The sequence below is a fragment of the Alligator sinensis genome, unplaced genomic scaffold, assembly GCF_000455745.1.
Source record: "Alligator sinensis unplaced genomic scaffold, ASM45574v1 scaffold111_1, whole genome shotgun sequence".
NCBI lineage: Eukaryota > Metazoa > Chordata > Crocodylia > Alligatoridae > Alligator > Alligator sinensis.
The window spans coordinates 4,454,595-4,466,502 of record NW_005841875.1 but is presented as its reverse complement, the minus strand read 5'-3'; the positions used below and the strand labels follow the sequence as shown (position 1 = coordinate 4,466,502).

General features: G+C 41.5%; 1 protein-coding gene across 8 annotated transcripts in view; it reads left to right on the top strand.

Annotated features, from left to right (window-relative positions):
* The first annotated feature begins 6 nt into the window (after positions 1 to 6).
* Positions 7 to 11,908, top strand: part of RAPGEF6 (Rap guanine nucleotide exchange factor 6) — a 232,809-nt gene continuing 220,907 nt past the window's right edge. For 7 of the 8 annotated variants that reach the window (XM_025196070.1, XM_025196069.1, XM_025196068.1 and 4 more), the window contains exon 1: positions 7 to 139. In XM_025196070.1, coding sequence (XP_025051855.1) covers positions 71 to 139 — 69 coding nt within the window. In that variant the 5' untranslated portion in view covers positions 7 to 70. The remainder of the gene's footprint in view (positions 140 to 11,908) is intronic. The other variant, XM_014527874.2, reaches the window with a different exon arrangement.

The window sequence follows — 11,908 nt, the reverse complement described above, 5'->3', positions numbered from 1 at the left end:
CCCCCCGGGGATGGCGGGGCCCGCGGCGCGGAGCGGCTGAGCCCAGCCCCGGATCTGCCGGCGGCCCAGGATGGGCTCCGCCGTGGACCCCAAGGTCCAACAGGCCCTGCGGAAGAAGCCCCCGGAGCGGAGCCGCGAGGTAACCCCGGGTCTTCAGCGGGGACGAAACCCGAAGCCTCCTCGGGACTTGCGCCTCGCTCGCTAGAAGTTGGCAGCGAGCGCGAGCCCAACTTGCGGCGTTGCTTTATGTCCCCCAAGTGCTGACAGCGCCCCGGGGTGGGGCCGGGCTCCCCGCGACGGGCCGGGGATGGGGGCGGGGGGGTGTTTCTCCTGAGAGGTGGCTCGGGTCGGCGTGGCGCGGGGCACTGCGATCGGCAGCGGACAGCCGCGGGCACAGGGATCCCGGGAAGCAGGAACTTGCACGCCTGCTTCGCTGTAGTGCGAGTCGCAGTCGCCGGCTCCGGAACGACCCGTGCGTTTGGGATCGGCTTAAGAGTCCAGACGAGCGACGTCGCAGGAGGCTCCTTGCACCAGGCCGCCCGTGCGAGGTCTCTCTCGGCGAGTTTTCCGCTGGAAGTTGTGATTGGAGTTTGTTCGCTTACGTCCGCTTTTGTGCCTGGCTGTGATTTCCATGCGGGGAGGATAGAGGAGTGGTTTCGGGGGGTGGAAAAAGAAAAACTCTTCTCTTGGAGTTGCGTCTCTCTGAAGAGACGGGGGAACATCTGTTTGTTCTCTCTTGATTCTCTGGGGAAAGTGGAATATCCTGCTTGATCCTTTCTATAAGCTGATTATCAAAAGGCTACCTAATGAATACTGGCAGAGATTGCTGAGGGATGTGCTGAAGGAGGAAAGTAACCAAAAAAAAAAAAAAGAGTTAAAAGTTAAAACCCATCGTTAGCTTTTTTTAAAGTAACTTATGGACTGTCCCTTCTGCTCCAATACTAGTTTTGAGGAGAGAGATTTGGTTTCTCCCTAGTGTTTTTTTTCTCCTTCCTGGTGCTTGACTGAACGGTGAGGCCCTGTCTATAAGAGATGCTGCTTTTCCTTTCCTGCTTTTCTTGTTGCTTTAAAAAAAAAAAAATAAATAAAATCTTTTCTTTTACTTTAACTCTTTGCTGCTGTTTTGTTCTCTGCTGGTCTCCACTTACATATTCAAACATAGAGAAGCTTGCTGTCTCAGACATCTAACTCAAATGGCATTATTTAAGATCAATGAGCACATATGTCATGCTGTTCCATAATGCATTTTGCTTGTGGGCACATGTAGCCGTTGATGTCTGCTGAAAGGTGTAAATCTTTTTTTTGTTTGTTTGTTTGTTTTTTTGGCAGTACTGGGATCAGATATGTAGTGTTCACCCCGCTGAATTGTCGTAGAGTTCTCCAGTGTAATTAATTAAATAATTTTGAATAATTCTGTCCAAAAAACGTATGTTTAAAATGAACCTGGTAAATATTAATATTATTATTTTATTTGACAGTCATTCATATGAATGCATTAAGGCTCTTATTCTACTTTTCGATCCACATTCACTTCCCCATTGTAGTTGTGTGCCAGTAAGTTTGTCCAGGAGGCTTTGCTTCCAGAATCAGCTTAACTTCTTCACTTGTATTGCTAACAGTGTAGATCATTAAAATTGATTGAACAAAAAAACCAGCTCATATCTTGCTAGAGCTGGATCTTGCAAAGCTGGAGGTACATAATAATGGGGCCATTTATATGCCTAAAGTTAATCATGTGCTTAAGTCTTAGACACATGCAAGATTGTGACTCCTGATCTTTGCCTTTTCTTTATACCTCAGGAAGGAAAATTTAAAATCCATGAAGGTGGGGTTTTTTTTGGTGATGCAATGTATTTTGATTTTGAACTGTAGATATCTTTTCTTTTTTTTTTTTAAACCTAAGTATATAATTCCTTTAAAAAAAAAAAAGTGTAGAAGCATTTTCTTTAGTATTACTAGTGTACCCAGGACTGTGCTAGGTGCTGTAGAAACGAAGAGCAAGAAGCAGTCCAATTCCCAAAGACTTTACAATGAGTCAGTAGAGGTGTCAAGACAATTGTGGAGTACGGGGAAACAATGAGATGCTTATTGTCCAGCATTATAAGCAGTAATTATAATACAGTGACATTTCTCTGATTCACTTAGTCTGTAAAGTGCAGCTCTCTCCTGCCTTCTTCCCGACCTCAGCCTAACTGTTGTCAAGGTTGGAGTGGGATAAGGGTGGGGGGAGCTAAGCATTGGGTTTTATGTGATAAATTTAGAATTCACAGGACACTTGTATTAAAACATAGTCATTGAAAACAATTTACCATCATTTCTTTTCTTCCTTTCGACCTAATTTTGAAAAATCCAGTTGCAGAGTACTCAGGCAGATTTCAGTGGCAAGATCTGAACTTGATTTGCTTGCATATGGTTTCTTGTTTCATAACTATTGCTGATACAGAGGTCTCTCTGGAAAACTCAGTTTTGACAGGTAACTAATTTGCATGTCAGCTTTCACGCGTGGGTGACCCTGCTAGCCAAACAAACTAAGGTGGTTTTTAGCTAATTTGTTAAATTTGTTGTTGCCAAAATAGGTCTGGCATTGTATTTTCCAAATATAGATAAACGTATCTGAGAAACAGCGAGACTCAACTTTACAGACTGATATGACTGTGTAACGCCAAATCAAAATCTGTCCTGATGGGGCAGATTTTTGCGTTCAGAGAATCTGTGCTACAGCAAGTTTTCACTCATGTGGTCACATTCCAAAGCTTGTTAATTGTCTAATATGCATGATTTACACACTAGCATGTAGATACTTGATTCCTTTTCAGACAGCTCCTCCATACAGTCAATTTTAATTTCATTGTGGGGGGGGAGGGGGGAATACTCTTTGCTTTGGAATTATTGTGTTAGTGAGAATTTTGTTGAGCTAGCAAAAATTATTGCCGCCTTATACTGTGGTTGTTTTAGTACAGGTAGTCCTCAGACTTACGGTACAGTTGGTTCCTGAAAACTGTCTTAAATCAAAACGTTATACCTCGGAACCAATTTTCCCATAGGAAACAATGTTTTAAATAGGGGATTGGTTCTTGAACCAAGGCCTGATACCATATTTTCACCAAAAATAACCTAGAATTTTGTACTCAATCAATTATAGATGAGTAATATAGCCACATTAATGTATTTATATTGTAAATAGCAATCATATTGATTTGGAAGGACTTCTTTGAAGTGACTTAGCTGGACTTTTTGAAGGGCTCTTGGCTGGAGTTTCCTCTGGAGTCTTGGCTGCAGGTTTTTCTGGAGTTGTGTCTGCTTTCTTAAAGAAAGTGTCCAAGGAAGTTTGGACAGATGTTCTCCAGGGAGATGGGTAACGCAGCAAACTTGTTCACTGGCGTGGCGTCGGATCAAGCATTGTGAAGTCGAAACTGACGTCAGAAAGTTGAAACGGTGTCAATTTATAAATGTTGTGAGTGTGAAGCATTGGAACTCGAAACGTTGCAAGTCAAGGACTGCCTGTAGTGGTTTTTAATGCTAATTCTTTTTCTTAAATACTGATGGTGTGCAAGTGTACATATGCAGTGGACTGCTTTAGACTCCTGGCAAGAGACAGGCTGCTGCCTTAAGTCTTGTCTTGTGAAAAATCTTTTAAAGTATGGATAGTCGTAGATCTGCATTAGTAAAGATGGGAGATTATCTGGGATCTTATTTTATCCTGTTTTAACTAAGCTGGGAATTGTCAGAAGTGATCAGTCCTGGCGTGGTCATGGAGTGATGAGGCTTGAGTCTGAAAAGTGTGGGGCACAGTGGGCCAAATGCTCACCGGGGTGGTTTGTGATTGAACTGGCTGAGGTTCTTCGCCCTGGTGCTTGATAGTTTATTGGCAAACTCTTTGCTATAGACAAGTGCTTACTTAACAGTGTTTGAAATGCATGTGTGAAATGTTGACATTATGAAATGTGAGGTGTGCAAAAACACCTGAAGGAAAAATGTGCTGCTGTTCTTAAACTGTTGGCTGTATTTAACCATATTAAACGTGGGAATGTTTCACATGGAGATCACTACATTTTTACTAGTGGTAAAGATGTTTTTTGATGCATGTCCCTGTAGTGCCTTAGCTCACCAGTCTCATACATCACTGAATGTATTTTACATGTCACTAATAACCATTAGTCTGAGGATATTTAATTGAGAAATCATCAGACGGGGGGAATGGAAGACAAATGTCTGTGCTAGCCTGTACAGTCTTGCTTGCTAAAGGTTTCTTACTTAGTCTCAAAATCCCTTATCTGATCCGTACAAAGGCTGCAATGTTAGTGTAGTTGGGGAGTTGCTTAATAGGTAAAGATAAAGGCTCAGTGGCTGGCAGGAAAAATGACAAGTTAGATACAGAGTGATTTATGCTACCAGTTGTGCTGTTGCTTTCATGGTCTTCCTTTCACAATTGACTCTCTTCTCAGAGCAGCCTCTCTTCGTACAGATTTCTTGATGACTTTGCTCTTGCTACCATTCCTTTCCAGATAGGAGAGAGATTAACCTTTAATTTGTCTTTTGGAGGCTGACGGGTGTTTTCAGTCACAAACTTGCAAACATAAGCATATTTTGTTTTACACTCTTTGTACTATGTTATGTTTCATTATTGTTTGGAAATGTTAGTACTGTTTTTATTTGGCATTTTGAGCCCTCCCTACTCTGCTTTTAGTTTTTTTCTTAAGACAGTGGAAAGAAACAAGCTAACACTGTAACTTGCTCGATTGGTGTTCTTAGTACAGTCTCAGAGAGGAGGGTATTGGAATACTAAGTACTTATACATCAGAAATAGTTTTTTCATGAATCTAAGTAATGCACAGTGTACCCAGATACTACAATGATGGGCACTATAAAATGGCTCTAATAAATAAAATAAATGACTGCTGACAGCATAACAAAGGCGCTGTTGTACTGTAGCACAGCTGAGCCAAGCAGAAGAGAACATCTGCTTCTTGTTTCCAGAAACAACTGGTATTTTAAGGTGGCTTTTTCATGCTTCTATTAATTTTTCTCTAAGCTCAGTAGGTGAAACAAGGGATTATTTGATGTTAAAATCCATTTTTCCTCAGTGTGTCATGAGAAAGCTAACTAGCACACAGAGCACCTGACAGGGTGTATGTTAAATGACCATGGTATTTAACAGTGATCCATTTTTACTTAAGTCCTCTGAATCTCTGCAAATCTGGATAATCACAAATGTCTTGTAAAAAGCAAACAAGAACATGTTAAATGAAGTTACAAATGTTGTTTATATTTAATGAGAATTTTTCTCTCATTAGATAGTATTGAGGCATACTGAAAATAGGAGTCATGGTGGAAATGTAATTTCTGCAATAATTTTCTTCTATTTCAGCTATATCTTGCTTTTCCTTTTCGTTGAGAGGTGCTACATCACTTTGACTTTTTATTTTAATATAACAATTTTTAAACTTTTTGGAATGAAGACTGAAGAATTGTAGCCATTATCAATATAAAAACATCTGCAGTGTTGTGAGGCTGCATTGTTTTGGCCGTTGTCATTGCACAGTTTGTCATTTGAAGTGTATCTGGGAGCCACATCACAAGAGCAAGCTAGCCACATCAGGAGGTGGCTACTGAGAGTATGACTTCATCTCTGAACCTCCAAAGACACTTGTGCTTTTCTTTGCAAACACTGAGCAGTTCTCTTGACTCCAGTGGGGTTTTTCACTGTGCATAAAGTTAAGCACATCCTCATCTACATAGGTAGCTTAATCAGCATTGCTGTCATACAACGGCTGTTCTCACTATAGCTGTTCTGGAATAACTTCCCGTGTGGACACTGAAATAATTTTGCTTTTGGAAGCATATTCTAGTGTAGCTGCCCTGGTCAGCTTCCCGATGCAGAAAAGCTCTTTCTCTCTCTCAATAGAACTATCTGCAACATCTAGTTTGTATCTTATGGACTCAGTACTCAGTCCAATATTTGTCTATAGGATGCTACTGTACAATGCTGGCAGCTTTTTAACAGTATCTTTAGGACTTTTTTGTCAGCAGCAGAGGAGATGCATCATTGTTTCTTTGCTTATCCTCCCCAAAATTTTGAAAATGCAAAAATCTACCACTAACTTCCTCCCTCCTTAATGCACATGAAATGGTTCTGTGTTTAATTGACATTTGGTTCTAAAACAAGTGATCGCTTCACCAAAATGCCTCATAACCAGAATGACTGCAAAGTCCTGTGGCTGCTCTTCTCCAAGGCCTAAACCCATTCAGACATATTCATTTGGTACTTCATACGTTTACATGCTTGGTTTCTTAAAAACGGATGTAGCAAATATAAGAATTCATACACTGGTTATCAGTCGGTCAAATAAATGATTGCCTGTGGGAAATGACATGTTGACAGTCTACTACAGTAAATACCTGGCAGCATAGTTTTGTACCACATGCAGACTGTTATCTGAGATTTCAGTGACGATAACTGATCTTTAACATTGTGCAGGCATGAGGCTTTTTTTTGGTCATATTTAGTTGTGCAGTTATAACAACTGTAATTTTACTCAATTCTGCTATTCTGTCATAGGAGAAAGAGCAGCAGAAAAATTAAATGTTTCTTCTAACACAATGTGTTTAACAGCCAGATTCTGTAGGAAGAATGTGGAGTTTCCTGAGCTCTTATTCTGTACTTTATCCATTAGACTGTGCAATCACTCTTTTGTAAATTGTAAGTAGAAGAACGTTTGGATTTATTATATCAGACTCTCATTAAAATGACATAATGTCCTCAAGGGAAAAGGCTGTGTGATAAATTGGAGTTTGGAAGTTCCTGCCCTTTGGGTGGGGGGCTGGACCTGATGATCTCGCAAGGTTCCTTCCAGCCCTGATGTCTAGGAAATCTATGAAATTACATGACAGGAGAGAGAGAGAGAGAGAACCAAAGGTATTTTTATGCATCTTGGAGTTGCTTCTGTGAAGAAAACATAGTTGCCTGTTGAATGGGACAGGTTTGGGAATATGAGGGTCAGTGGCCACATTCCTGCCTCATTTAAAGCAGTGAAAGTAGACAGATTCTTTTTTAGCTGCATCCTTTCTCTCAGCTAACTAAATTAATTTAGTGCTTATGAAATAAGGAGAACCCTGATGCATTGTTTAGTGAATAAGTCTTTGAATTGAGGCTTTGGAGACCTGTGTTTGGGTCCTAACTTCTTCCACTGGCTTGATGTATTAGAATGGGGCTATTCGGTGGCCTGTGGGCTGCACGTTGCCTACTAGAGGGTAAGCTGCTGTCCCCGGGCTCCTGGTCAAGATGCTACCTCCCCCTTGCTCCAGTTACCTGTGCTGCTGGAATCTTCAGGCTCCTCTTCCCTTCTTCAGCTTCTGCTTCTTGCCCCCATACCCATGGGTGGGGTGGCACAGTGCAACCCAGAGCAGCTGAGGGAGCCTGTAGCCAGGGGGTTTGGAGGACCTGGGGATTCTGCATCATGCCAGACTCCTGCACCACAGGGCTGGGTGCAGGTCGGGAGGGGGCCTGCAGCACAGTTTGGGGGCAGGGGGTGGAGATGGTGGTACAGTGTAGTGGCAGGGAACCTGCTGCACAGTGCAGCAAGGGGTGCCCATGTGGTGCTGCATCCTGGTGGAAGTCCATGTGGAGTGCAGCTAGGGTGGGAGGTGCGGGAGCATGCAGGCCTTGGCTAGGCAGTTGGACAGCCCTGTAGTTCCACTTCATGGTGAGCATTTCTGGAAAAGGCAGTCTGGACTCATAGTAGAGATGATATCTTTTATTAGACCAACAAGATTTTTACAAACAAATTATTTCATTGTAAGCTTTTGGGCACAAACACCCTTCATCAGGCATTGGAGAAAAGATTGTAAAAGTTCTCCTGGGTAGAAATGGAAGTTCATATTTCATGTACCAACTGTTTGGGTTGGTCTAATAAAAGATATCAAATTCACACAAGGAACCTTGTCTGCCTGTGTACCTCTTAGCACATTCTTAGTCTGCAGAAGATGGAGGAATTCCTCCTGAGGAGACGCATCCTGGTAGGATGGAAAGACTTTCTTAAAATCAGTCCCTTTTCCATTGTTGTTCTGCCTGAATATGCAAGAAAAGAACATGGGTGCTTAAGTGCTGCTATTTAAATACTCTTTTGCATATTTCTCAGCTTGAAGTACTGTAATACCCTTTCTTGCATGCCACTGCAAAAATATCCAAAGCATAATTAATCAAAATCTCTTTAAGTATAACAAAATATCTGCAGTTAAAACACCACTGACTAGTTATTTTAAAATAGTTTTATTTATAAACAATAACTGGGCTATTTTAAAACCAGCCAAAATATAATTGAGGTCAGGACACATGCCAGATTTTAGCCTACTGTTAAAATAAGCTTAGATCTTCAAATATAAGGTTTGTAATGGTTTCCTGATAGAATTTTAACTAGACTCATGATTGTTGTATTTTGCCAAGCTCACATTTCATTGAGCACTATTTTTTTGAATGGCTGGGTTGGAAGTCTTCCTAGTATTAGCCTTTGGATTAATATATTTTGGAGGCATAAATCCATATTAGGTTGCTCTGTCAAGTTTTGGACAGGTTACAATATTCATAAATGAAAGTGTGTATTTTGGCTGTCCTGTTGCTGTTGTCTGGCTGGAAATACCTGCAAGGAAGTTTGCTAATGGCTCGCAGAAGTCGGGAATGCTCTAGTTCTCTTAACTGTTAAGGTCCCATACTCCAGTGTGCCATGAAGGAGAGGTTGCTGTTTCCCAGCAGAGCCCCATGTACTTCTGTCAGGGTTGGTGCAGGTGCAGGATTCCACCTGCATAAAGCAGCTTGAGCTTGCAGCGTCAGGGCATTCCTTGTTAAAGCAAACATACTTGTTTAATGAACCGTTGCTGATGAATGCGTTACTCAATTTTCAGTTTCCTCATCTAATGTAAATGCCTTGAACAAGCATGAATAAGCGGTGCTGTGAATACTGATGTTAGATGTGTGGCTTTTTTTCCCCCCAATATCCCTCTTCATATAACTGGAAAAGTAGAAGTTGTTTTTTAAAACAAAATTAAGACATTAGAGGTAGAAAGAATTAGCTAAAACGGGAATAATTTGTTTCTATTTAACAGGAAAGCTGCATGAAATAGGCACATGGTTTAATTAAAAAAAAAATGTTGTGAACTCGAAGTGGAAACTGGGCATTTATAGATGTGTTTCGGGTGACAAGGGGTGCATTTTAATTAGCAAGCCAGGCTAATTAAAAGCGTCTGTGTGTCATGTGTCTCCGCATTGAAAAAATGGTGGCGAGGCTCTTTGGACTAAAGCTTGTTTGATAAGCTTTAGTTCAAAGTGCCCTGCCACCATTCTTTAGGGAACTCTGATACACTTGATGCTGGAGAACATTAATTTCCATGATCCAGCAGACTCGATTAATCAAGTCTGTTTTGATGCACTGTATTAACAGTGTGTTGGAACATCTTCCCTGCATGTGTATAAGTGCCTGGTGTGTTTAAAACTGGAATAAAACTGCCCATTTTCTTTTCACTTTTAAGCTGGGTGTAATGCCAGAAAAAGTAACCCTGTGGTATAAGTTCTGGAAAGAATGTGGAGTCTAGTTTATTCATAATTTAGGATGCAGCCAGTAGCAGGGGAACAAACTTTAAAGTGAGATCTTATGTTGAATGGCTGCAGCTCTGTGGGTTTCCTATTCCTGTGAAAACCGAAGCCTGAACGAGACATTTTCATTGGCTACAGATTTTAGGTTTTCCTGCTAGCAAAATGGAGTTTTTTCAAAAATATCTGCCACTGATCTCTGTAGTTGTGATGTATTAACAGTCTTTACAGAATCACAAGCACTTTGCCAATTAAAATTTCTCTTTTAATGTGGTCTTCATGAAGCCTGTTAAATAAATTTACTGTTCCTTTGCCTGCTAGGGCTTAGAGGTAATCCTGGAGTTGTTGGTCATGGGCCCTCAGTAGGTTTGTGTTTGTATAAACTCTATAACTGAGCACACTGGAGATAAATGTTGTCAGGTTTTGACCTGTGCCTTTATTGATGTTGCAGAATGGCGTGTCTTTGCTGTTTTGAGGGATAAAAACATACACAATTATATGTACTTCTACTGCTGCACTAAATGTTCTTTCTTTGATTTTGTACGGAGCATCTGAAGAGTGCTGTTTTCCCTTTCTAGAGGGATAAAAACTTTGTCAGCCTGGAGATGATTGTCACCAAGATAGGTAGTCCCCCCTACTTTTCAGCCTGCATTAAAAGGTCAGCTGGAATCAGCTGGTGGGCATGCCTCTTGGCATCTATCTCCCATCTGGTTCTTTTATGCCACTCCTGCAAGGCAGCTTCAATGCAATAGAAAGCCTGCAGCTATATAGGACATGCTTATGTGGAACAAGATCATGTTACTGTGCATTACTAACTCCACTAACAATGATGAATGTGTGTGGATATTGTTTGCGGAGCATTCAGGGTTTGTACTTAGTGCGTCATTAAGTTACAGAAGACAAGGTGAAAAGCTGCTCTATTATGCGTGCTTGTCTACTGAAAGTAACTTGCTTGCTGATTCATTAAAATGCAATGGTGACTAGTTACATAGGTTCATCACAGGAAATAGGTGAATGTATTTCTGCAAGCAGCATCTTGTTTCCTTCATCAGTCAGACTGTTTTTGTTCCAAAATGTCCATCTGGTATGTATTATAGAAGGAGTAACCAACCCAACTAAATATAGTTTAGAGGAAGTTAAAATTTTAAGTGTCGCTAAGTCTGAGAAGCCTCCAGTATTAATAAAAATGACTAATATAATGAATTGTTGCGCATTTAAATGCTCTCCAGCTTCCAGCAATTGTTCAGCATCCAGCCTATGGAATTCCCAGGTCTGTTTTAGCAGGATTCCTATTATATATAAATAACATAAATGTGCAGGCATATGTGCGATCTCTTTTTGTCTCTCACACACATGCATGCACACCCACATTATATATGATATACATGTTTCTGTAGGCAAGCCACCAAAAATTAATCTGGCTAGGTGGTACTGCTGCAGCTTGATTTACATGGCTGCCACTATTGTAATTATTTAGGGCATTTTTGCACATGCTCTGAGGGTGGGGGAGGGTGGCCTAATTGGAGCTTTAATTAAAGCACCCTCAGCGTCTCATGTATTCAGCATCCCTGTGCTTCAAAGTGACGATGGAGGCGCTCTAAAGGTTGTTTGATGAGCTTTAGTTGAAGTACCCCGCCACCATTTTGAAGTGCAGGGACACTGAACACATGAGATGCGGAGGCTGCTGGAGCGCTCTAATTAGTGCACTTCAACAGACTTGATTAATCGAGTCTGCTCCAATGCACCGTAATTGTAGCGTGTTGGAGAAGCATCCTCACACGTCTTCAGGTATCCTTAGGTGCTACCCAGGAGGTGTTCATCAGCAGTCTTTGGTGGAAATCTTGTCTCTTCATTCTAGGTCGAGATCAATTTAATAAAAATGGTATAGATCTATGGCATCTGAGAAGCTATCAACAAGATAAGTTTGCTTTCATTAAAATATACAGTATGGAACTTGGTGGAAAAAGTCCTATATACCCATGCAAAAAAGGCAAATGCATATGTGATTTCTTGCTGAAATTCATAACCAGGGATCCGGGTTTTGTTTGTCATGGAAAAATGTGGTAACACCCAGATTTTTTCCTTTAAACGAGAAAAAGATGGTAAATGGTGGGTTTCCCCTTGCAGGCTGGCAGCATTCCAGCCTGCAAGGGGCTAGAGGGAGTGGGAGGAGGACGCAGAGGGCACCACATGCATGTGCACATGTACACATGAATGTGGCAGCCAGGCAGCCTGGAGAGCAGCTCCTTTCAGGTAAGTCTGGGTGGTTGGGGGTGGGGGTGGGAATTGAGGCCCCTATAGTGAGGGAGGGCACTTGGCAGGGCT